This window comes from Silurus aristotelis, assembly GCF_946808225.1.
Source record: "Silurus aristotelis genome assembly, chromosome: 12".
Classification (NCBI taxonomy): domain Eukaryota; kingdom Metazoa; phylum Chordata; class Actinopteri; order Siluriformes; family Siluridae; genus Silurus; species Silurus aristotelis.
The window spans coordinates 28006149-28033469 of record NC_139585.1 but is presented as its reverse complement, the minus strand read 5'-3'; the positions used below and the strand labels follow the sequence as shown (position 1 = coordinate 28033469).

Here is a 27321-nt window from a genome sequence, read left to right as displayed (position 1 = left end):
CAAGTCCCTCTATTGGTAACCTCTATTGCCTTTGCAACACACTGAAGTCGTATGGTTTTGAGATCAGGAGATGATTATGTGATGACGGATCCAAATTCCAGATCAATTTTTTAGGCTTTTGGTTGCTTTTTAAGTTTAATTCCCTTCAAAAACATGAAATGCTGCTTTTCCCCCTATAATCAAGTAAATTTTTGTGTTGGCATTGTGGACTTTCAATCCAATTTGACGATGCATTCTGCTCTAAAATGTCAATTTTTATAGACGACTTTAATGATGAGTCACATCAATAATGATTACTGAGGGTGTTACACAAGTAGCAAAGCCACCTCAAGCCATATCTGATATTGTATGCTTTGGATCATGAGCAGATCCTTTCTTTTTCCATGTTTTTGGCCTTTCCATCATTCTGGTAAAGGTTAATCTTGGTTCCAGAATGTTTCTGGCTCATCTTGCCTTTTCCCATAAATAGCTCTTACCAGGTTTCAGATTCAAACTCTATTAACTATTTAAACAGTCAATCTAAAAGGGCATATCTGGGCAGTCCAATATGTTCCAGTATGTTTGATTATTTCATAAATGGATGTTTCTGAATATAGATTTACACATTTTTATATGAATATCAAGAAATTTTGATCTATCATTGCATTCATCTCTTGACCTCAAACCCTAATGTCTTCAAAATATATACAGTAATTTCCGGACTATAAAGCGCACCCATATATAAGCCGCAACCACTGAATTTGACAAAGATTTTTATTTTAAACATAAATAAGCCGCACCTGTCTATAAGCCGCATGTCTACATTGAAACTAATGAACTTTACACAGACTTTAACGAAAGACAGTGTCTGTTACACGGTGTAACGGGTGAAATATGTTGTGGCTCCTTTAAGAGCAGAGCGGCATTTTGGTAATAGCATGCCGCCGCATTTTTTCCGGTATTACTGCATGTGTGCAAGACCGAGGAATATGTCATTATTTTCTGATTTCTGAAATTTCTTTGACTAACCCATAACGCTGTTGCCAAGAAAAATAAAAAAGCACGAGTTTTGGAAACCTGTCTGTGCTTATATGATTTCTGCTGCAACTGGAGTTAGCGAGCTCTCCTTCACCCAGACTCAACACGTTACAACGGCTTGTATCTAAACAGTAGCCTACCAAGAAAGTCATTGTTCACTGTCTTCCTCCTTCCTTTCACAACTATTTCTTTCGAGAGTTTTTCTTTTGGCATCGTCGTTCGTTTAAAAAAAAACTTTTTTTTTCTCCCGATGCCGTGCAGCTCAGAACACAGGTGAGGTGCGTTTTTTTCGTTTCCGTTCGGAAATGTAATTGGTCTAATGTTATGTCGCTCAGTTTTTTGGCTTGAAGTTTGTGAAACCGGGAAAAACCCAGGAAAAATTCATAAATAAGCCACTTCATTGTTTAAGCCACGGGGTTCAAAACGTGGGAAAAAAACTAGCGGCTTATAGTCCGAAAAATATGGTATATATATATATATATATATATATATATATATATATATATATATATATATATATATATATATCAAAAACAAAAGAACCAACATTGCCATTCCAATCCTTCTTTTTAATGCTAACTACAAGTTTTTGATATCCCAAGAGAAAGTGTCATTGTTGGAAACGTTTTTGAAAGGAATCTCCAGTGTCAGTGCTTTACCACAAAACTGTAATATTCCATTCTGATGTTCCCTGATAGTATGGCAAGCTTTATAAGCTTTGAATAGCTTGGTGTAGCTTCCTATGTATCTTCAGGCTGGAAGTAAGAAAAAAAAGGAGGAAGGAGGAATTTCCTGAGGAAATTATGGTCTCAATATAAATGTTTTGTGGAGTAAATTGGTGTGGTATATATGGAAAACTTCAGGATATGCTATTCTAGGAAATTAATCAAATTCACCATAAGTGAAATAGGTATATAATTAGGAAGAACTGGATCAAGTGCTATTTCAGGAGCCATATTGTGCAATTACACCAGATTTTCTGTGAGTGATGTGATCGTTACTACTTGGACTATTCACCTAGCAATGCATTCAACTGGTTTTAGTCATTCTATTAATTGTACTAATAGATTTTTGTCAACGTACGAACAATAAAGCATTTATAACCAAGTGCAGTCTTAAATATCCCTCAATTTTATTTAATATTAAAAACTGAAGTTTATAAATATCAGATAGCACCTTGCCACAGAAAGAAATACGTTCAATAAATTATCCTGTGCTTAGTTACAAAATAATACATGCGAATCAGGTAAACATGCACATTCGGAGAGAGGGAAAGGTTTAAAAAGCAGAAAGAAACAATAAGGGATTAAAAAAAAAACATTTATGTTCATTGAATACTGTATGGGGTACAAATCATCAGCTGTTTATTTAAAAAAAATTTAAGAAGTACAAGAACAAAATTTTTTATATTTTAGATCATATTTCATTCTTTTTATATGATTTTTTTTTTTTACATACAATTCTGCAATATCACTAATTTCAAGGGACATTTATATTATTATTTTTTTTATATAAATGTTTATCTGTATGTTGGGGGGGGGGAATATAGGTTAGGATGATAATGAATTTACAGAAATCAACAACATGTTACACATTTTTTCTTCATTTATGTTTTTCAGGATCAACCTGGAAAAAAAAAGAACAAGAGAAAAGACAAAATTATGATCATGAATGAGATTCTGGGATGTTGTTAGGGATAAATTAAAGCTGCTGTATGTAACTTGATTTGTTTTTAAAAAATTAGTATAATAGCATCATTAAAGGAAAAGAAATCGGCTGAGGAAGTGAGTAAATTGGGTGCAATAGGAAACTTGTGCCAGATGGGTCTTCATAAGTTACATACCGCATATTTAAAGTTCGCTTTAAAATAAATAGAATTTTTTTTTGTTCTATTTGATGTAAACAAGCAAGCTGGATGCGGCATTCAAGAGATCTTACCATGATATCAGTTGCCAAAGAATCCCTTCAGGTCATGTTTCAGCTCCTTGCCTCCTAAACACAGAAAATGTACATATATATATATATATATATATATATATATATATATATATATAATGTACACAAAAATATGTACATATATACGGCATTGGGAAGGCACCCTCACCCAGAGTGACTTACAGTTATCTTATTTATTCATGTGCAGTTGAGGGTTATGGGGCTTGATCAAGCAGTTCCAGCTTGGTTTCTTGGTGCTGGGATTTAAACTAATGACCTTTCATTCAGAAGTTCAAGATCTTACCACCAAAAATATTAAATGCAAAGTATTATTAAAGATAGTAAGCTGTGTTTAGAAACGAATAGGTGTTTTTATACCTGTCCAGGACTGGGCCTGTGGGCCTTTGAGGTTTTGCTGTGCGGAAACGTGTTGTTGTGTTACAACTGCAGTGGGCGTGTCCACTGGAAAGTGGGCAGGGTTTCCTAAGGACACTGCTGATCCAGTGAAGGGGTTGTCAGTGGGGACAGCGGGCAAGGAGACGGCTGAGGGGCAAATAGATAGATAGACAGATTAACAAAATGATCAAGAAATAATTTGACAATAAAAACTGTAATAGTTTACACGATTAACAACTAATACAATTTTCTTCCTTTTTCCTGTAAGAACTGCAATAACACAATTCCGCCAGAGATGTCGCCAAAATTCACATAATCCAAGACTTGCGTACTGTGTGTAATAATTTGTTAAAACTTGTTCATATATATATATATATATATATATATATATATATATATATATATATATATATATATATATATATATATATATATATATATATATATATATATATAAGGAATAACTTACAACTTACAACTTTATAAACACTTGATCTCTTTAAAGCTGCTTTGACACAATGTCTCGCAATGTTAAAAAGCGATAAAAGAAAATTTATAAAAATTGATCGAACTGATTTGGGACACGCCCTTCACAATGGAATGATGAGGAGTGTTAATGTGACCTACACTATTTCAACAAAAGTATTGGGACACCTACTCATAAGATTCGTATGTGTTGTTTTAACATCCCATTCTACGTATAGTTTTCATTTGCTGTTATAATAACCTCCACTCTTCTGGAAATCCAGATCCAGAATGAAGCTGCACAAGCCTCAATATTTACATTTACAGCATTTGGCAGATGCCCTTATTAAAAGTGATATACAATCATCTTATTTTTACACCTGAGCAATTAAGGGTTAAGGGCCTTGCTGAAGGACCCAACAGTGGCAGCTTAATAGTGCAGAGATTTTAATTATTGACCTTCTGATAAGCAGTTGAACGTCAACCGCTAAGTTAAAACCAAAAATATTTATAAGTATTCTTAAAGACAATCAGCTGCATTTAGAGATTACAAATTGGTTTAATTGGTAACCTTGTGCAGGACTGTGCTACAAAGCCGCATTAATTGTTTTCAACCTCCATAGGTTCTTCCAAAATGCCCCACTGCTACGCTCCCTCTACTGGCTTTACAGCAACTGCCTGCATCAGATTCAAACCACTTGTGCCTTCAAACTAAAAAATGGAACAGCATTCTGCCTTCTACCTACATCAGCTACCACTGCTTGACTGGTCCCACCATCTCCACTTGACCTCCAAACAGCAGGGTTACTATCAGTTATCAAACATCATCTAAAGGCTTACCTCTTCTAGAGGCCAATGAACCAGTATTAGAATGGATTTATTGATGGAAACTTTTGTCGCTCTGAACAAGGGCATCTGCCAAATGCCATAAATGTAAATTCTGGACTGTGGTTGTGGAGATTTGTGCTCATTCAGCCACAAAGGTGTTAGTAAAGTAAAGTACTGATTTAGGTGAAGGGGATGGGAATCAGCATTCCAATTTATCCCAATAGGATTCAATAATTGTTCATTAAGTCAACAGCAGGACACTCAATATTGACTTCCACTCCATGTGGACAGGGGCATTGTCATCCTGGAACAGGTTTGGGTCTCTTAGTTCAAGTGAAGAGGAAATTTATTGCTACTGCATCAAAAGACATCCAACACAATTGTGTGTCTTCAACTTTGTTGTAACAGATTGGGAAGAACCTCATATGGCTGGAAAATTATTGTCCTGATACTATTTTCGGTTAAGTGTATATATAGTGTATGGGTTGTCTGTGTTTGGACATGTCTATAGTAAAATAATCATAGTGTTATTGTGACTGATATAGTGTATAGAGAGTGGTTTGGGACACACCTTCACTACAGAAGATTGGTGAAGCAAATCCTATAGTGCAATAACATGTTTCCACCACAGAGGTCTCCAAAATTCACATGCTACTAAAGCTACATAATGTATCTTTAAATAGTTTGTGAACAATGTGTTTTCATTTTAATTTTTGATTATGGAAGTATAACATGATGTTATATTTGTGTGTTTACCTTCAGCTCGGACTGCTCCCTTGACGTAAGAGGCGGGTTCTGTTGAAAAGGAAATTGTGTGCAGTTTAATTCAATTCAAGTTTATTTCTATAGCACTTTTTTGCTCTAATCTTCCCTGTGTGCACGGCTTTAATACAAATAAATAATTTTAAATCAAAGTAGATAAATGTTTAACAACTCATTTCTGGTACAGTTATTTATAATTACTTGCTCCAACTCCATCTAGCAAAGAAGCAATAGGCTGGGGCTGCACCTCTCCATCTCCTAAACACACCATACACACACCATACACACACACACAAACACACACACACACACACACACACACACACACACACACACACACACTTAATAAGGAAAGTGTGACATTCATTAGCATTAAGTTTAAAATAGCAACTTATGAATCAGGCCTCACCGAACTGATCGACAGACTTCACCCCATCGATAGCAGGTGCTTCATACTGCAGTGCTACACAAAGAAAGTAAAGGATTATGGGATATGAAGGCATCATATGAAAGCCTGCAAAAAATGTTTTCCTAGAACTCGTATGGAAACCATGAACCGTGAATAGAGTGAGCGGTTTGGGACACACCTCTACAGTGGTCATGTGATCTATATAGTGAATAGTGGTTAAACACTTGCCCCCACAATAGACTGATGATTTTCATTCGAACTAGACAGTGAATTGGGTGTGTATTTTGGAAAATGCCGTCATAGTGGAATGACGAGTGTTAATATGACCTACATTGTGAATAGGTTAAGTGATTTGGGACACGCCCCAATAGCGGACTGATGATAGTCTTAATGTGGGCTATATAGGGAATAGGGTAAGTGGTTTGGGACTATTTAACAGATTGTAACCCAAACAGATGTGGAACAAGTTGTATGAATTTTCATAAGGTGTAGTCATGGCATAGGTGTAGTGTCGTACCAGGCTGTTCGATGGACTGTCCATCAGTGACTGGACCCAAAGTTTCAAAAGGAAGTGATGGACTGCCTGGAAAACAGAGCATATGGAATTTTTAATTGATTATTATACATTTGTAATTATTTATAGTTTTATAATTTAAGAGGTGGTTTTAAAAGGTTTCCAGACTAATGGAAACTGGTGCTATTCTGACCCAGGTGTGTTACCGTGTCAGCAATTTTATAATGGACAGTAAGTTGGAACTAAGAGCAAATGTGAAATATTGTGTGAAACCGGGCAAATCTGCCACAAAGACAGTCGAGGAAGATGACCAGAGATCAGGAAGACCTTCGACGAGTTCAACCTTCGAAAATGTCTAAACCATTCAGAAACTTGTGCATGATGATCGTCGGAGAACAATCCACATGATCCCACTTCCGCACACGACCTACTAGATTCGGCTCCTGCGGACTTAATCCTCTTCCTGAAGACATAGATCCGGCTCAAAGGTCGGTGTTTTGACACCATTGAAAAGATCCAGCGCAAATCGCACACGGTGCTTGACATGCTTTGAAAAAAAGACTTCCAGGACCAATTCCAGAAGATCGCTGGGGGCGCTGTATTGCTGTGCAAGTAGACTGTTTTGAAGGTGATAGTTTGTAGACGTAGATAAATAAAGTACTTTCTTGTGAACAGAGCGAGTCTTTAAACTTTCTGATACCACCTCGTTAACATCAGTTTCACTGACTGACCAATCAGGATACAGAATTCTACAGAGCTGTGGAACAAAGACAGCTATGGTTGATCTGATGAAATTACCATATTTTCCAGATGATTTAGCATCACCACTGAGACTAAGGGGCTCTGGGGCATATGGTCCTACATTCTGACCTAAAGAGAGAAACAGATACAGAAAAAGAACAAAAAGAATGAAAGATACAAAAAAAGAAACAGATTCAGAAAGAGAGCGAAAGATACAGAGAGACAGACACAGGAAAAAATTTATTGTTTTTTTTAAAAACATTTCTCTGCTATTGTAAAAGTGCCATTCCTTACCATATATCCCAAAATTCCCAGCTGGCAAACCAAGCTGGCCACCATAAGATCCTGAAATTATCGATCAAATGTTAGACAAATACTGAGAGGAAAAATGTAGCTAAACCTTGTAAATGTAAGTACCATATTTTCCTGAGGCTTTAGCGCCTGTAGCACCTGCAGTATACGGAGAGCCTTCCGTCTCTGAGGAAAGAAAAATGAGGTAAACATTGTTACTTGAGCTCACAGTAGTGATGAGGTAAATGTCACGTGAACTCACTGTATTGTGCAGCAGATTTGGGACTGGTGTTATATCCGAACGGGTTGAAGTTTCCGGCCGCTTTAGAAGCATAAGGCTGTGCGGCATAGGGATTACCTGAGTGGGAAAAACAAAATCGTTAAGTTGCATAACTATGGGTATGAAGCTGCGTGGGTTTATTTAACATTCATGAAATGAGTTTCTATTGTCTTTGTAATGTAAAAATCTGAGGTAAAGTTAAAAACATTTTAATGCCATTATGTTGGAGTTATGGTTAACCCAGCCATTATGGATGCACAAGCCAGTGCACTCTTAGTGCCGGTCCCAAGCCCGGGTAAATGGAAAGGGTTGCGTTAGGAAGGGCATCCAGCGTAAAAACATGTGCCAAATCAAATATGCGGATCATAAATGAGAATTTTATACCGGATCAGTCGAGGCCCGGGTTAACAACAACCGCCACAGGTATCGTTAGCCGACAGGTTACCGGTGGAAATTGGGCTACTGTTGGCTGAAGGAGGAGAAGGAGAGGAGGAAGACGTCTACAGAGACAGCAGGGATAGGAGCAGTGTAGGAGAGTGGAGGTTCGGGTTGGTACTTTAAATGTTGGTACTATGACGGGTAAAGGGAGAGAGGTAGCTGATATGATGGAGAGGAGAAAGGTGGATATGCTGTGTGTTCAGGAGACCAAGTGGAAAGGAAGTAAGGCCAGGAACATTGGAGGTGGATTTAAACTGTTTTATCATGGTGTGGATGGAAAGAGAAATGGTGTAGGGGTGATTCTGAAGGAAGAGTACAGTAAGAGTGTAGTTGAGGTGAAGAGAGTTTCTGATAGGGTGATGATCGTGAAGCTGGAAGTTGAAGAGATGATGATAAATGTCATCAGTGCCTATGCTCCACAAGTTGGCTGTGAGATGGAGGAGAAGGAAAAATTCTGGAGTGAATTAGATGAAGTGGTAGATGGTGTACCTAGGAAAGAACGATTGGTGATTGGGGCAGACTTTAATGGGCATGTAGGTGAAGGGAACAGAGGTGATGAGGAGGTGATGGGTGGGTATGGTTTTAAGGAGAGGAATGTGGAAGGGCAAATGGTGGTAGATTTTGCTAAAAGGATGGAAATGGCAGTGGTGAACACTTATTTTAAGAAGAAGGAGGATCATAGGGTGACGTATAAGAGTGGAGGAAGGTGCACACAGGTGGACTATGTGCTATGCAGGAGATGCAACCTGAAGGAGATTGGAGACTGTAAGGTGTTGGCAGGGGACAGTGTAGCTAGACAGCATCGGATGGTGGTCTGTAAGATGGTTTTGGAGGTGAATAAAAAGAGGATGAGAGTGAGGACTGAAAGAAAAATAAGATGGTGGAAACTTAAGGAGGAAGAGTGTAGTGTGAGGTTCAGGGAAGAGGTCAGACAGGGGCAACTACTGCAGGAGTGATGAGGGAGGCAGCTAGAAAAGTACTTGGTGTGACATCTGTAAATAGAAAGCAAGACAAGGAGACGTGGTGGTGGAATGAGGAAGTGCAGGAGAGCATAAGGAGAAAGAGGTTGGCAAAACAGAAGTGGGATAGACAGAGTGATGAGAAAAGTAGGCAGGAGTACAAGGAGATGCGGCAGCAGGTAAAAAGGGATGTGGCGAAAGCCAAGGAAAAGGCATATGAGGAGCTGTATGAGAGGTTGGACACTAAGGAAGGAGAAAAGGATTTATACCGATCGGCCAGGCAGAGGGACCGAGCTGGGAAGGATGTACTGCAAGTTAGAGCAGTAAAGGATGGAGAGGAAAATGTGTTGACTAGTGAGGACTGTAGTGTAACTACAGGGGAATTAAGTTGATCAGTCACACAATAAAGTTATGGGAAAGAGTTGTGGAAACCAGGCTGAGAGAAGAGGTGACCATTTGTGAGCAACAGTATGGTTTCATGCCGAGGAAGAGCACCACAGATGCCTTATTTGCTTTGAGGATGTTGATGGAGAAGTATAAAGAAGGACAGAAGGAATTGCATTGTGTATTTGTGTATTTGTGGATTCTGTCGTAGGTGAAAGCGTACGACAGAGTGCCTAGAGAGGAGTTGTGGTATTGTATGAGGAAGTCAGGTGTGTCAGAGAAGTATGTGAGGGTGGTGCAGGACATGTATGAGGACAGTGTGACGGCAGTGAAGTGTGCATTAGGTACAACAGACTGGTTCAGGGTGAAGGTTGGACTGCATCAAGGATCGGCCCTGAGCCCTTTCCTGTTTGCAGTGGTGATGGACAGGTTGACGGACGAGGTCAGACAGGAGGCTCCCTGGACTATGATGTTTGCGGATGATATTGTGATTTGTGGTGAGAGTAGGGAGCAGGTTGAGAAGAGCTTGGAGATCTGGAGATATGCGCTGGAGAGAAGGGGAATGAGAGTCAGTAGGAGTAAGACCGAGTACATGTGTGTGAATGAGAGGGAGGGCAGTGGAGTGATGCGGTTGCAGGGAGAAGAGCTGGAAAAGGTGGAGGAGTTCAGGTACCTGGGGTCAACAGTGCAAAGTAATGGAGAGTGTGTTAGAGAAGTAAAGAAAAGAGTGCAGGCAGGGTGGAGTGGGTGGAGAAGAGTGACAGGAGTGATTTGTGATAGAAGAGTATCTGCAAGAATGAAAGGGAAAGTTTATAGGACTGTGGTGAGACCTGCGATGTTGTATGGATTAGAGGCAGTGGCATTGAGTAAAAGACAGGAGGTGGAGCTGGAGGTGGCAGAGCTGAAGATGTTAAGGTTTTCGTTGGGAGTGACGAGGATGGACAAGATTAGAAATGAGTTTATTAGAGGGACAGCGCATGTAGGATGTTTTGGTGACAAGGTGAGGGAGGCGAGATTGAGATGGTTTGGACATGTGCAGAGGAGGGACATGAATTATATTGGTAGAAAAATGCTGAGGATGGAGCCACCAGGTAGGAGGAAAATAGGTAGGCCAAGGAGGAGGTTCATGGATGTGGTGAGGGAAGACATGCAGGTAGTTGGTGTAAAAGAGGCAGATGTAGAGGACAGGGTGGTATGGAGACGGATGATCCGCTGTGGCGACCCCTAATGGGAGCAGCCGAAAGAAGAAGAAGAAGATGTTGGAGTTATGGTTGTTAAATCAGCTAGTTAAGTTGTGTCAATTAGCATGGAAATTGAGCTAGTTTTATTTTTAGTGGGAGGTTTTTACCTGTCACAAACTCTATACACTACAGCAAGTCTATACACTACAGCACTTTCTTTGCATATTCCAACTTTTTAGGAAGCTGGGGTCATGGTGGAGGGTCAGCCGTGATACAGCACCCCTGAAACAAAGAGGGTTAAGGGCCTTGCTCAAGGCCCCAACAGTGTCTGAGCTCAGGCTTGAACCCCTTGAATCCCAGAGCCCTAACCAGTGGCAGCTTAACGGTGCTCGGGCTTAAACGCCCAACCGCTTGATCAGTAGCCCAGAGTCTTAACTGCTGAAACAACACTGCCCCAAATTTTCTTACTTGGCTTGTAAAATTAGCTAGCTACCTGACATTTACAAATTTGATAGGCAAATCAACTAGTTATTTTATAAAGTAGCAGTCTAATTAGGTTTCATTAATTAGGTTGTAAAATGGACAAAGATTGTGTAAATGAGCTTGTCCGTGAAGATCTATAAATTAGTAGCATTAATGTGGAAAATTTGTTTAATAATGTAATTTTCTGTAAACAAGCTAAATTTTACCTGTTAAATTAAACTAGCTGGATACATTTTGTAAATTAGCTAGTTTAACTTGCTAGCTAGTTACGTTCTATTTCCATTGCTCGCATGCAAATGTTGAATTATTGTATACGTATATAACTTATGTATATGATATTTAAAATAGGTGGACTTTGAGCCACACCGTATTTTCCATATGGATTGGAGCCGTATCCCGTGGGCGAGCCACCAAACAGAAGGCCACCAATACCTAGGAAAGAACAAAAAAAATTATCTTGAACGAAATGTAAGGGAAAATAAGTTTCGAAATGACGTTTTCCACACAGTTTACCAAATCTGACTTGAGGCTTTCCCTCAGAACCTAATCCCATCGACTGAGCTCCATACGGCCCACCTGTCAAAGCCAAATACACACAGCTGCATTAAATAAAGCTGTAAATATCTGTAAAAGTGAGCGTTGGACCTGTAGCATATACGTACCATAAGCAAAGCCAGATTTCACCTCTGGTCCAAGTTCAGCCGTCTGCGCTTCAATCGGACTGCTTCCTGCTTCAAAACAAGACTCGCACTCATGTTCTAAACCATAACACACACAGACATGTATATAAAATGCATGCATATACATACAGACAGTGTAAACCATATATTTTACCATCTAGTCGAGCGGGGATGATGGGGGCACCGTTATACGGCAGCTGTCCTGCTCCGCCTAAACAAAAAATCTCATTTCAACATGGTGTATTTTTCTAATAAAAAACTGAGCAGTATTATTATGGTAAATGCAATTCTACAAGATATAAAAACTTCTTTTAATATTTTTGGTGCATTTAATTTTAATATACAGCAAACCAGAGGCTGATACACTATATTGCCAAAAGTTTGCGGACACCAGACCATAAGTACAGTATGTGCTTTTTGAGCATCGCATTCCACATTTGGTCCCGGATTTGCTCTTGTATTTTTTTCCACTCTTCTTGGAAAAGACTTTGCCCACTAGATTTTGTAGTGTGCTTGTGGACATTTGTGTTCATCAGCCACAAGGGTGTTAGTAAAGTCAGGTACTGATGTAGGTCAGAAGGTGAGGAGGCCTGGGGTGCAGTCAGCGTTCACATTTATCCCAAAGATGTTCAGTAAGCTTGAGATCAGATCTCAACCTCAACTAGCTAACTAGTTACAACACTTAACCACTTGGTGCCACTTAAGGTTACGTGGTTAGCTAATTGTTTGTTTATGCTAACAAACATTTTGTAACCTGTATAATTACTCATTGTTGGAAAAAAAAAATTTTTTAAACTAAGAGTTAAGAGTAACAATTAGAGTATAAGAGTTAAATTAGAGATTTAATATCTGCACAACTATTGCTAGGCAACTGAGATATCACGGGGATGTCACCTAGCATGAAAAAAAAAACTCATTACTGAGGAAAAAAATTTGATCTAGGAAGCTTTTTTAATATTTTATACTACAGTCAAAGTCAGGAAATAAACCAGAGAAAGCAGGAACATTCTTTCCTTCAGACATCCTGATAAATTCTTAAGAAACAGATCTTAGGAATTCATATGATTTAAATAAACATTAAGCTAGTATGCACACAATGTAAATGAATAGTGACTTGGGAAAAAAAGATGAAAATATCTAGAACATCATCATTGGTTGAAAAATTCCTAAAAGAAAAACTGTGTATTTGATTTAATGTTAAGATTTAGATATGTTGAATACACACATTGGGAAAGAGCGCAACAACAGTTACAAACATTTGTATTATTGGGGCCGTAATGTAATAAATATTTAACAGTAATACCTCTAAAGTGATCTATGGATCATTCTGATTTTAAACAAATGTAATAAAAGATCTCACCATTGCCATATCCGTATCCCGCTCCTGGATTAGCATAGCCTGGATACCAAGGAGTATTTAATAATTTTATTTATAATCCAAGTTAATTAACAACATGCTCAGTAAAGTGTGTAGGTGGAAAAAGCCATCTTACCTGGCTGTTTGGATTGAGAGCCAAATTTAGGGCCTGAATAAACAAAAAGAAGCAAAGAAAAATAATGAGTTATTCTGTCATAAATATCAGGTCATAAATAATAAATAATTTTTTTTTTTTAAGGAATTGTATTAAACAACTGAGTTAAGCACTTGTAGTTAGGATTTAAAACAGAATGCTATTTATTTTATATTTAGTACTATTTTAAATACCTAAATATGACACTAGATCTTTTTTTCCCCCCTTTGGAGGAGACATATTTATTTAGAGACAAATTAATATCTTTTTTTTTTTTTCATTTTTGTGTGTATATAATTGATGAAATTTTTTTTCAAAACAATTCTAACAAATCTTTGTATAATTTTTTTTAAATAATACTTTTTTTTAATAGTTAAACCAAATGAATAAATTCAACAATTGATCATCATCTATATACAAATTTCTGAATTTGATGTATGTTTGCGCAGGTACGAGGGTACATTTTGTAAAACGAAGCTAGCGTGTTGGTAATTTGTTTAGCTGTTTTGTTCGTTGGTCCAAAATCAAGTAAGTTAGTAAATAAAATGCATTTTGCAACACACTAGTGTTTAGTACTGTTACGACCACCACTACATTTCGAAGCGAAATCGTTAATGAATTTGACTAGAAATGTATCCACACATAGTGATGAGTATGACCTGGTTTGGACGCCTTTGCTCCTTCATTGTTTGAGATCCATGGTACAGCGCCATATCCTGTAGATAATCATATTTAGTTAAAAAAACAATTATACAAAGTTCACTGCAATAAAAATACAAGTACAAACATAATATATATATAGAACAGTGTTTTACCAGGACTGGGCAGCTTAGTCCACTGTCCAGATACGCCAAGTCCACAATCTACACATCATTCATTCAAATCAGGTAGCATTAAAAAAGTGTTTCTCTTAAATTATTGTAAATTTGTATAAAATGTATCATTCGAAATTCTGAGCTTAAATATGGATTGATCAGGTTTTGAGTATACAGCATGGATCAACCCCATGCCCTTGAAAGTCACCAGTTAGGCACCAAAAATGTCCAATATAACCCACAACCAGCTAACAGACTATGTGCAATCAAAATGAGTGTTTATTATATTTCGATTTATGTTGCGAGCAAAGATGTACGCTCAAAACCTGACCAGAACTGAACATACAGATAAAACAAGTAAGTAACCCAGAAGTAAAAACCTTGCAAGAGTTTAAATGTAGAAAAAAAAGTGATTAGTATCATTTATATGCTAGCAAAAGAATGGCCTCTGTGATTTAATTGGTTTGTATCTAACTTTGAAATACTTTTAGAGAACCATTTTTAAGGATGGGTCGAGAACTTTAACATGCAGAACATACCAGGATTTGCAACATTTGGACCCTTCATTTGAGGCATAGCAGGGGTTGGTTCAAGGGCAAGTAAAGGAACCACTGTCTGTGGTGCCACTGGTTCTGGTGCTACAGGTTTAGGACCTTTTGTTTGTAGAATCTCAGAAAATGGAGCAACAGGTTTGGGGCCTTTTGCTTGAGTGATCACTGGAAGCTGCACTGGAGCAGTCGGTTTTGGAGCGTTAGCTTGTGGAACAGCTGGTTGTACAGCAACTGGCTTTGGTCCATTATTTTGTGGATATGCTGGTGCAACAGGCTGCGGAACTTGAATTGGCATTGAGGTTTTCTTTTGTTGAACAATTGGAAGTAAAGCTGGATTAATTGGTGTGTGAGGATTTCCTTGAAGAATTCCTTGACCTAATTGGCCAAATTGCTTTGGGCCTTTACCCTGAGGAATGAGGCTAAGCTCTTGGATGGGAACTTGTCCTTGTCCGGTGTATTGTGCAGGTTTTGGTGCTTTATTCTGTGGAATCACTGGAACCTGCTCAGGCATTATTGGATTAGAAGGGTAGCCTTGGGGAACCACAGGAACATGAGGTTTTGGGCCTTTCCATCTTTGGAATGGATTTCCATTGGTTGGTTGCAATGCGGTAGGGACTCCAACAGTAGGCTCAGGTTCAGCAGGCCGGACAACTCCTTTGTTGTACCCTGACACTGGTGGAAGACCCTCAGCTTCAGAGCCAAGGCTTTTCCTTTTGGGTCCTTTTTCATTTCCATTGGTTACATGACCATTTCCTAGAAGTTCAAATAGACATTACCACAAACTTAAAAGATATCTATAAAGTGTTTCCCAAGTTTTTGGGTAACTTATGGTGTTTTACAATGTTGGAATTCCCTATACATGAGCTTTGACAATAATGCAGCTATAAATAAATGAACAAAAAGGCTGGTTACTATGGAGTAACTTATCCTTAACATGGTTTAGACCGAATGTGTTGGGAGTAGTAAAACTTAACATATACGCTACTATACCATAGGGAATACAATAATTCATTATCAATTTACGAAACCACACATGCAATACAACATGGTTGACAAACAGACTCTCTTATCATATTAGTATTTCTTAAACTCACAGACCAACCAATGTCCAATAACAATAAATACATGAGTTATAAATTACCAGCTTTAATGTTCAGGACACCAGCAGGAACACCATAACCTGGGAACCACAATAAGAATGCATAATGTATATTGGAAATACTCAATTTTGATTATTTGAGAAAATTTTCTTTAACAAGTGCACACTTCTTTTATTAATTTTTTTATTTATTTGCGAGACCTCCGTAGTGTTTCCCACCAGAGCTTTTCAAATTAATTGGAACCCTTCATATGCATATTTTTGCATATAATTTCTTTATTATATATATATATATATATATATATATATATATATATATATATATATATATATATATATATATATATATATATATATACTTTATAATGTACTGTTTCCCTGTGGTATACATGTGAGGTAATGGATACGGTAATATACAAATTTTATATATACAATTTGTACAAATGTAAAATATTATAATATTTCTATATGGTTATCTTATAAGAATGTATTGTAAATGATTTTTGACTTACCATTGGGCTTGGCTCCTTGTCCATTACTTGCTCCTCCGACACCAACACCATATGCTATGCAAGAGATTACAGATAGATCATTTTATATCTACTCACTAGGTGTTTATTATCTTGAAAAAAACTATACTAATACTGATCTTAAGGGGATTCAATCTCCAGGGGGGTTTACCTGGTTTAGGTGGTTTAGCACCCCCATTGGGATAACCTCCATACCCTGTGAAGATACCAAATTCGATCCGTCTGTTCTACTAGTATTAAAAGTCAGTACAATTTATTTTTTGTAAAAAAATAAAATAAAAAAGGTCAATGTGACATTTACCATTGGGTCTTGGTTGGTACCCTGTAGGCAAACCGCTGTAAGCTAGCGTAATGATAAAATAAGACAAGAATGAATATGAAAACTGCTCCAAGAAAACAACGTTTTTAAACAGGGATACATACTTTTTCTTTTACCTGGTTTCAGCCCCTTAAATCCACCTCCGTTGGGATATTCCCCATACCCTGTTAACACAAACATCCAATCGGATCAGTGACAAAATGAAAAGTAGGCTATATTAAAGTTGTGAATTCCAGAAACTTCTGCCGTATTTGGGTGTAATTTACCTGCTTTGGGTCCTGTCATGCCTCCGTATCCTGAGAACGAGATGTTGAGAAGACGGTATGGATAAATGTGTCTGAATTACTTTACAGATTAACAATGCAGTAGGAACCCACACTTTGTCCTTATTTTAAACATAGAAATATTCATGAAATTTGAAGTAAATATTGTTCCAGCTTTACCTGCAGGTTTTGCTCCCTGCTCCATGCCTGGACCATAGCCTTTAAAATAAAATCAAAAATGAACAATTAAATTAAAAAACGAAATATAAACTATACTGGTTTTTAAAATAAATATATATATTTTACTATTAGAATAAAACCTTTGTACCATTAGGCTTGGCTGGTTGGCCACTCGGTACCAATTTTCCACCACCATACCCTGAAACAATATTGATGAAACGCAAGAAGTGACACACTGTTTATTGAATTATTGATTTTTTTTTTTTATAGATATTAGACTAAAAGTCTTTACCGGTTTTAGCAGCTTTTGCTCCGTTCTTGTATCCTCCACCTACAACAGATAATTAGAATAACGTTCGGGACATTTTACAGCATGCGTTTATATTCCATAAAGCTAAAATGTGGCATACCGCCATAGGCTCCAGCTTGGGGATAAGCAGCAGGTCTGTTTCTGTAACCTGGGCACATAGTTAATAATTAAAAATTATATTAATTCAGATTTATATCTACACAGTGAGTTGGACATGTGGAAATGTGTTCGCATAATTGCATAGAATCTGTACAATTCTATATATATTTTTTAACACAAAAGATTAAAACTCACCTGAGAATGACGAATCTGCTTGGCCAAATCCATTGCCTTTCACATAGCCTGCAAATCAATTCTATGTAATTACCTTTATTTACAATTAAAATCAATCATTTTAGTGTAATTCATTTTGAGGTGTCCGCTAATTAATGTTGAATCACACATTTTTTTTGTATAAATCTTAAAAAAACATCAAATACAAAATATTTAAATTTGTAAAGATTCTAATTACTGCATTAAAGTTCTATTCAACTTAAAGCTGATGTTCATGTAAATGTATAACAGGCCACCTGAGAGTAAAAGAAAAATGTATGAAACTGCAAATCTTGTAAAAGACATCTGTGAACAACTTCATTAATGGTGATTTAAATTGCTAAATAGATGTGTGTTATGATGCACAAATCTTTTGAAATATATGAAAATATACATATGATGCATGTACAACAACAACAGTTATACATTGTCTTAACATAATATAACTGGTGTAATACGATTGTTTGCTATTAATATCAGTGGCTACGTTTGACACATTCTGTATTTTGGGGGTCCCTGCCCCATGTCTCCATCACCTAAGGGGTCTTTGACCTGAAAAATGTTGAAGACCCCTGATGTATAACAGGCTAATTTGTTCACCTGCTCTTCCTGTATTGGCCAGTTGTGGTGCCATTCTCATCCCTGCTCCAAGTCCACCTAAAAACGTGAACAAGGAAACCTGATGCTTATTGTAACAATTTATTTGATTTTACTAAGTCAAATAAAATATATATAAATACCCAACATACCATAAGAAGGTTGTGCTCCATATCCAGGCTTATTTGGCTTGGATCCATAACCTGCAGTCATATAAAGATAGAATTGTTCAAGCAACTTTCAAAAATCTTCCATTTTTAATTTGTTTAGTTAAATATTGAATTATAAGCTCGGCACTTAAATGCGAGTTTTAAAGTTGAGGACTTTTGTTAAATGTCGTACATTGTAATGTAATGTCAAGTTATGCTACATGATGATGTAATATGAGGAAAGGGAATGTAATGGGACAGTGTTCAAAAATTCACTTTCAAACATTATGTCACATACACATTCGTACAGAGTGTCGTGAAATTTTCTATCTGTCCAACATTTAAATAGAATATACAAATAGAATAAATTATAAGTAGAACTATGAAGTATGAAAATAAGGTTAAGAATTATATACAGTATATATATATATATATATATATATATATATATATATATATATATATATATATATATATATATAGAGAGAGAGAGAGAGAGAGAGAGAGAGAGAGAGAGAGACAGAAGGTTTACCTTTTGCCATTGGCTTTGCTTGCTGGCCATTGGATGTAAAAGGTGACGCTCCATAGCCTGGTGCTAATAAAAAAAAATTATTTGAATGAAAACAAACACACACACAAACACAGGAGTTGGACAATAAATCTGAAACATTGGCCAATGTAGTACAGAGTAAGAGCAGAGTGTGAAGGTTGAATTAGCAGAGCTATAGCTCAGCTGTACAGAAAATATTGCAATCCACACCATATAATGGGAGACATCGGAGTTCAGTTTGTTGGTGGACGTCTTGTTGACGTTTCTGTGACCACAACAGCAAGTATTTGTAGTGTATCGACAGCCAGGGTATCTAGGATAATGTTGGCATACCACTTCCCTGTTTCCACCAATCCTGTTCATCAGGAGCTTCACAAGGCCAATATTCATTGTCAGGCTGCAATAGCCAAACATTTGGTCACTCGTTGGATTCATGGGTACCAGCATTGGAAATCTTGTACTGTGGACAATGTAATGCATCTATTGCTCTTGGATGAGTCCACCTTCACTGTTCCACATCCGGGAGAGTTATGGCGTGGACAGTGGTAGTTTGGGCTGCGATATTATAGTATTCCCTCGACCCATGACTTATGCTAGATTGGCTCATCATTACCAAAGACTACAGAACCATTCTGGAGAACCATTTTCATCTAGTGGTTTAAATATTGTACCTTGAAGGCGGTGCCATGTAACTGCACCAATACTCACAGCAAGAAAGGTGATAGAGTGAACAAAAAAAATAATTCCCCATGGCCTGCATAGTCACCAGTTGGTGTTTTAGAGGAGGGAGAAACATTTTCCACCCCCCAGCAACACATATCATTGTTCTGCAAGAGGGATCGCTCAAATTCCCTCTGGCAACAGGACAGGATTGTAACTGGTTTTCCTAAGATAAATTGATGCTGTGTTGGGTGGAAAAGCAGGCCCTAACATTGTCTCCACTTGTTTTCCATTTAAAAAGTCTAAAATATATATTTATAAAAAAAGATGATGTTTAATAAATACAGTTGTAATTTACCATTGGGTTTGGACCCCTGTCCTTTAAAAGCTGCAGGCGCAGGTCTGTAACCTGAACAAACAAATTATAAACAAAGTTGTTGAATGGCTTTCAAGTGTAGCGTATTCTCACATCTTACAGCATGAGGAAACGTGATGTAATGGGACAGTGCTACCATTTGGCATTGGCTTGGCTTGCTGGCCATTGGATGTAAAAGGTGAAGCTCCATAGCCTGGTAAAAAAAAAGAGAAGAAAACAAGTAAAAACACACACACACACACACACACACACACACACACACACACACACACACACACAGGAGTTGGACAATTGCAATCCACACAACATAATGGAAGAGACATCAGGGTTCAAAAGAGAACAAACTGTTGTAAAAAAAAAAAAAAAAACACCCATATATTAATTAATAATAATAATAAAAAATGGTGACCTATATTGAGTTCATTATATTAAGATTAATAATTAAAACTTTAATTACCTCCATTTCCTAGATATGTACCAAAGCCTGAAAATAGAAAATCAGCTTCTTAACATATAATTCAATAATTTCTTTTTTTTTTTTAAACTGACAAATTTGTAGGTTTTATAATCAGCCCCATTTTTTGACAAAGTTTAGCAAAAAAAAATTTTTAAATTAGATAGATAGATAGATAGATAGATAGATAGATAGATAGATAGATAGATAGATAGATAGATAGATAGATAGATAGATAGATAGATAGATAGATAGATAGATTACACACCACAGTAGTGTTTGAAAGTGAATATATTAAAGTAGACACTCAGGGCTTATATGAAGCTATGCCTTAAAACCGCACAATATACTCGATCCAGCTCATAAATAATTATTGTAAATACGAATTATTATGTAAAGCACACAAACGATACACAAAATACTACAATTTGGAAAAAAAACCTATATGAAATATTGTATAATTTAAATATTAATCATGCACAAACCATACCATTGGCTTGGCCCCCATTTCCATAACCTGTAAATAATAATAATAAAATTTAAACTATTACATTTCCAGTTTAATACACACAAGTCAAAATAACACACAAGTTCTGAAAAAACAAATTTGCTTAATTTACCTTTAATTATAGGTTATTATTAATAATGAATGATATTTAGCTATATCTAGTCATCTATATTTTAAAATTGTCATTTTCAAATTTACGTGTTGGTGATATGCTAAAATGTAGCAGCCACGTGGTATCATCATGCCCACTTTATGTAGGAACGGGTACAGAAAATACATCTACATTCCCATTTTAATTCCTATCCCCAGAATGGGTATGAATTGTAAAAATTTGAATATTTTACCATTCGGTTTGACTCCGTTTCCATTTCCGAGAGGAGCAGGTCTCACGCCGTAGCCTTTATATTTACCTGATAAACATCATTTTATTGTTTAGTACGAAGACTTCTGATCAAGTTTAACAAAATATGAACTATTTAATATTTTACACTCATGCATATGTTAATAAAACATATCACATATAAACTATAGGGACAAAAGTATTTGGACATCTGATTTTCAGCCGTATGTGTTTTTTTCCCAAACAGTAACCACAAAGTTAGAGGCACATAATTGTAGGACGTCTTCGGCAGCATTCAATTATCCTTTTATTTGAACTAGGAGTTGAACTAGGTTGAAGTGGAAGGTTGAAGTGGAAGATCTCCTGCTACAAAGCTCTGACCTCAAACCTACTGAACACCTTTGAGATGAACGTGAACAATGACGGCACCCCGAGCCTCGTCACCTCTTAACCTACAGTGCATCAATAAGTTATAAAAGCTTCCCTTTATTCACATTTTGTTACAGCCTTATTCTAAAATAGATTCAATTCATTGTTTTCCTCAAAATTCTACAAACAATACCCCATGATGACAATGTGAAAGAAGTTTGTGTAAAATCTTTGCAAATGTATTAATCAAATGTACATAAGTTCTCACAGCCTCTACTTTGATGAAGCTTCTTTGGCACCAATCACAGCCTCAATTCTTTTTCAGTTTGATGCTACGAGCTTGGGACACCAATTTTTTGGGCAGATTCTCCCATTCTTCATTGCAGAACCTCTCAAGCTCCATCAAGTTGGATGTGAAAAAAGTGAAGCGCTGTGAATACTTTCCAGATGCACCGAGTGGAATGTCTTCTCAAAGTGTAGGTAACAGCAAACGGGGACTAAATGTGAAACGGGATGTTTAACGAGCACACACGACTAGGTGTCCAGAAACTTTTGTCGATATAGTGTATACATTACAATCGAAAATGTTGAAATAAACTCATAGAAATCTATTTAAAAAAATGGAAATCTGTTGAAAATCGAATAAAACTAAACAAGAAAGAATTTAAACCAAACAAAACAAAAAAAGAATTGTGTTTATATTCACCATTAGGTTTGGCTCCATTTCCGAGAGCAGCATTTCCATTCCCAGCACCGTACCCTTTAAATGGACCTGACGAATACATTTGTTTTATTACTTCAAATCTTCCCAGCAAAAAGTGTCAAAATCTTAAAATAAAACCAGTTTGTTTTATATATTCTATTATTTTCTATTGCTACTTAATCTCAAAGCCCTAAATGGTTTATCTCCTATGTATCTTTCTAGTCTTCTAACACGCTACAATCCGTCACGCTCTTTGAGATCTCAAAACTCTGGACTTCTAATAGTTCTAAAATAGTAAAGTCCACTAGAGGCGTCCCACCTCATTAAGATTGTGGACCTTCATATAAGTAGATGGCGACCCCGCAAACATCCCGAACCATCTAGACCATCTGTACCAGTGCCATTTGGATCCCACTTCATGTAGAGTTTGGACATTGGACTTATTTGAACGTTTGGCATGAGACTTGGATCTTACATATTGAGATACTTGGATCTTACATGTTGAGATATTTTATGAGTTGTTTAGTAGCTCCTGGTGCCATAAAGTCAACTGAATGTATAAGACTGTAGAATGGACATTACTCATAATCTCACACTCCAGTGCTCATGTTAGTTCTCACTCTCCAGTGTTTTATGATTTATAATCACACTCTTGATATCACCCCAAATTAAGATGGGTTCCCCTTTTGAGTCTGGTTCCTCTAAAGGTTTCTTGCTCATAACATCTAAGGGAGTTTTTCCTTGCCACAGTCGCCATAGCTGCTCATCAGGGATAAATACACACTATTCACTTATATAAAAAAAAAAATTTGTTCTTTATAAAGCTGTTTTGACTTATTGTGCAAAATGCTAAAGAAATAAATGTGAAACTTGAATACTACCTTTAAATATGAGATTTTCTAAATTAGAGCTATAAGTCTAGTTAACTTATGGTTTCAAAATTCTATGTTACATTTTCTATTTTCTTTCTGGTTCTGTGTTTTGTATTCGGCCATGTTTAGATTTACCTTTAGTTTTGGCACCATTTCCATTCCCGAGAGCAGAATTTCCATTCCCAGCACCATACACTTTATGCAATTTCATTACTTACATTTTTGCCACAAATTCACAAAAGCCCTAAACTCTCAGAAAAGTTATTTGTTTCTAAAAAAAATTTCATTTGTTAAAAATGCTATAAAAAATAGCAAACTGAAATTGAACTGAAATAATCAAGATGGGTTTTCTGCCTTTTTCAGCATCATAATCTGTAAAAATTCATTCAAAGAGATCTTTTAGACAAAAACACAGTATTAACTTAATTGACCTTTGTCTCCATTTCCATTGGGCTGCAGAGCTGCAGGTCCATTACCTGATAAAGAAGAAAAACACAAAAATGCTTATTATTATTTTAGCTTTTATATTTTTAGTAACCTATTTTTATTTTATTATGAGATGCTTTTTCATTTCATTAATTATTCAAGAAATATACCTAAAATAAACTTCAAAATGAAAACAATAAAAAAAAAATCTCATTAAATTCCAGAAAGTTATCTCAAATATATTTATATAATTTTTTTTTTATGCACCAAAAATAGGAAATTTTATTTTATAATATTTTAAATATTTATTTTAAAACAGATTTTTTATAAATAAACGGATATTTCCTAATTTATATATTTGTTCTTGAAAATAAAAAGCTAATCCTGTTTAGTATATTTTAAATATGTAAATAATTTGCCAAACAAAACAGGTTTAAGAATAAAGGAATACTTTAACAGTAGTAAGCAAAAAAAAGATTTTCTTTACAATTTGGATTAAAAATCATAGCTGTATTTGAAGCTGTTACTGTGACTTTAATTAGCTAGCTAATTTAACTTAATATATTATGCAGCATGTAGAACTTTCTAGCTAGCAATAGTTTCATTTTAACTATTTCATGTGATAAAAGCTAGATGAAAAAATATTGTACTTTTGTTATTAAAAAAAATTAAATGGTTTTGTTTCTTACCTTGTGCTTTAATGTTGGGTTGGTAAGCTTTGGCATTCTGTACACCGAGACCATATCCTAAAGCAAGAAATAACTTTTTCTTTTTACATAACATCCTTTTTTTCATACTTTACATGGTTTTGATTTTAAATTTTGCTTTTAAAGAGGTTGATGTTACCTTTGGATTGCATTAACATTTGGCCGAAAGCACCATTTTGAGGGTTGTAACCTAAAATACAGCAGATGATAATTAGTAAAGATAAAATTATTTTTTTAAAACCACAATACACAGGATTTATTTACTGTGCTCAGTTTATGTTACAGATCAAAATAACATTATATTTATCAATGGCCATCTATTGATAATAATATTTGAGATTTATTACTGGTTTTGTTTGGAAAGTTCACTGAACACAACAAAAATCTAATATGAAGCTGCAAGTGAAAATGCCGGTCATTTGATTTTCCTGGTTAATAATGAAGGAGATCATCATTACACAGTGCATACTCAGTATTTAATTCGGAAAGTCGGTAATTTTTTAGAAACGATATATGATGCATGCACAATGCACAATAAATGCCTTTATCCACATCCTACACTTTTAAGTATAGTCACGTTTTTATGTGGAGTTTTTGCATTGTACTTGGGGTTGTTGTTGAAATCTGCTTTATAATAAATGTTTTCCCACCACTTATAAAACTAAAAGCATCACTTGTGTGATTTTATTTGTGCAGGATCCCCCCAGAGTGGTGCAAAAAATAAATGTTGACTCAATCATTTGTAAAGTGTAAGTTTGAATCCCAAAGGCCAGAAGAAAACTGGTTGCAATATGATCATGTATACTTATGAATGGATAGAAGGATCTATAACACTTATAGGTATTATTCATTTTATAGGGTCCATGTTTCATGGACCAATTTAGCAAGAACTAGACAGTAACATCCAAATGTAAATTATATGACATACACAATATGGAGAAAAGTTGACCATAAGATTGGTATGTAATTATATATGATCGCCACTATTTTGGAAAGATGTTCCACTAGACTTTGGAATGTGTTTATTGAGATTCATTCAACAACAAGTGCATTAGAAAAGTCAGGTACTGATGTAGGTAAGGTTAGAAGACCTGCAGTGCAGTCAGTAGTCCAATTCTTCCCAATAGGATTAAGGTCTGAACAGTACAACATTGATCTTCAACTCCAAACCATGTAAAGCAGATCTTCAGGGCTTTGGGCACAGGGGAATGGTCATTCTGGAACAGGTTTGGGTGAAGGGGAAATGCAATGCTACTGTGTCTTTGTCAGTTTTATTCCTAATGTAAAACTTTCCATAAGATTTAAAACTAAACCCTTCACTTGTTCAGAATCTTTCAGTGGAACCTGACTGATTACTGGACCTTAGAAAAGAGTGGTTTCCAAGTCAACAATAAAAAGAACTCCATTAGGAAGATTTCTTCGGAAATAAGAGCAATCTTCTTGTTAGATGTGTACATTTCCAGCTACACTTCTCTTAAATGAACGACTGCTTCGAACAGGAACCCGATTCACAAAAAAGTTCTGGGTTTATTCCACTGCAGAACACTAATTTGCAATCATGGGTTAATTTTGCAACAACAGACACATGGTGCTGCGTTTCTGTCTAGTCCTGGACGCTCACTGGCACACACGGGGTTTGAGACGGTGAAGGAAAAGTTCATCAATGAAGCGACTGTGTACAAGCAATAAAATCTCATTCTCACAGTTGAATGTCAGATTTGGACAGGCACTGGGAAACCTTCAGCAAAGAAAGACATGGAAGGATGGCTTGTTTCACAAACCACTATTCAAATTCAGACTTCAAAACCTAAGATTCGAGAGGTAGATCGATATCTCAGACAGAGAACATGTTTAATTAATCCAGAATAATCTGGGATTTGAATAATTGCACCCAAGTGTGCGTTCAATCAATTTAGTCTGCAGGACTTTAAAAGTTAGATCCAAAAGGCAAAATTTTTCAATCCTGATTCAATGACACTTTTTCAATCTAGCCCAAATTTCATTAAATGGTATTTCATAAGGTTTCAAATTGTCATTCTGAATAATAGAAGCCAAAGTATATTCCTGAGATTGAACTTTTGACTAATTCAAATACATTTTCTATTATTTTGGCTTAAAACAATAATCCCTGAGATGAGAACTGTATTAAAACACAAATATTGCAAGATCCAATTCAGGATAATATTTTCATTATTAGACTTTAGGTTTCGAAACAAATTCTGCTTCAAAATTTACTTCCTGAAATCCGAATGCAGCATTTTTAAATCCTGACACGCTGAAGTTTGTCGCCTGTAAATTTTCAGAATAAAGATTTCACTTTCAAAAGGAATTTCAGAACGTTCTAGATCTTTTTGTTCGGGTGTGTAAAAGTATGAGCATAGAACCAAAACTGATTTCCAAACCGATATGTATGGAATGGAATTAAAAAGAAGTAGTATATAAACATGTATATAAATGAACAATGAAAACACACACACTTATGTGACTCAATAACACACACACTGCAGACTCAATAATGTGCATTAATAGGAAGTGGTCGATCAATAGTTAAGGCTCTTGGTTACTGATCAAAATGTCAGGGGTTTTGGCTCCTGCACCACCAAACCACTGTTGGGCCCTTGAGCAAGGCCCTTAACTCTCATTGCTCCAAGAATTCTTCTTATAAGTGTATCAGGTGGCAGTCAATAAAAAACCAAGTACTTCATACTACAACTTCTCCTAAATGTCTGCATATTCTAAACTTAAATGTCAAGCAGAATAACAATAGTATTGTAGTATTGTATTGTAGTAACATACGGTATGAGTGTGTGCACGCGTTTGACCTACCTGTTCCCCCCTGAAGCGTCGGCTCAGCCAACCAAACCAGTAGCGCCGTTCTGAGAAGCGCTTCTCCCAGCATCCTTACAGAGCACAGAGACGGAGAGACAGAGACCGAGACTAGCTCCTCTGTACCTTTA

At 36.3% G+C, this 27321-nt stretch overlaps 1 protein-coding gene across 3 annotated transcripts; it reads right to left on the bottom strand.

The window, feature by feature from the left end:
* Window positions 1-2395: 2395 nt before the first annotated feature.
* cmn (calymmin) lies at window positions 2396-27321 on the bottom strand. Of its 3 annotated transcripts, XM_083557080.1 has the most exons (44): window positions 27191-27321; window positions 24504-24554; window positions 24347-24403; window positions 23663-23707; window positions 22363-22428; window positions 21292-21357; window positions 20930-20956; window positions 20443-20469; window positions 20122-20178; window positions 19968-20018; window positions 18932-18994; window positions 18403-18453; window positions 18254-18310; window positions 17636-17683; window positions 17442-17489; window positions 17324-17362; window positions 17180-17230; window positions 17032-17070; window positions 16855-16884; window positions 16705-16752; window positions 16571-16612; window positions 16421-16465; window positions 16252-16305; window positions 15782-15820; window positions 14629-15393; window positions 14090-14137; window positions 13934-13990; window positions 13257-13289; window positions 13124-13162; window positions 11918-11974; window positions 11746-11841; window positions 11597-11659; window positions 11450-11515; window positions 7621-7716; window positions 7485-7544; window positions 7362-7412; window positions 7125-7196; window positions 6330-6395; window positions 5813-5866; window positions 5605-5661; window positions 5398-5436; window positions 3331-3495; window positions 2956-3009; window positions 2536-2643 (listed from the first exon to the last, which is right to left on the bottom strand). In XM_083557080.1, the coding sequence occupies exons 1-43, from the start codon at window positions 27261-27263 to the stop codon at window positions 2963-2965; spliced, it is 3105 nt and encodes a 1034-aa protein (XP_083413206.1). In that variant the 5' UTR covers window positions 27264-27321; the 3' UTR covers window positions 2536-2643; window positions 2956-2962. The 3 variants fall into 3 exon arrangements, with proteins under 3 accessions (XP_083413207.1, XP_083413208.1, XP_083413206.1); XM_083557081.1 differs by lacking the exon at window positions 5398-5436 and having other exon boundaries at window positions 2396-2643; XM_083557082.1 differs by lacking the exon at window positions 5398-5436 and having other exon boundaries at window positions 2396-2643; window positions 11746-11814.

What these genes read in the sequence shown, in the direction of transcription:
- cmn (XM_083557080.1), bottom strand. Translation starts at nt 27,263, where the DNA reads ATGCTGGGAGAAGCGCTTCTCAGAACGGCGCTACTGGTTTGGTTGGCT. An exon ending in ATTTAAGGGGCTGAAACCAG is followed by an intron (nt 16,613 to 16,704) that starts GTAAAAGAAAAA and finishes TCATTACGCTAG; the next exon opens with CTTACAGCGGTTTGCCTACA. An exon ending in GAAATCTGGCTTTGCTTATG is followed by an intron (nt 11,660 to 11,745) that starts GTACGTATATGC and finishes TGGCTTTGACAG; the next exon opens with GTGGGCCGTATGGAGCTCAG.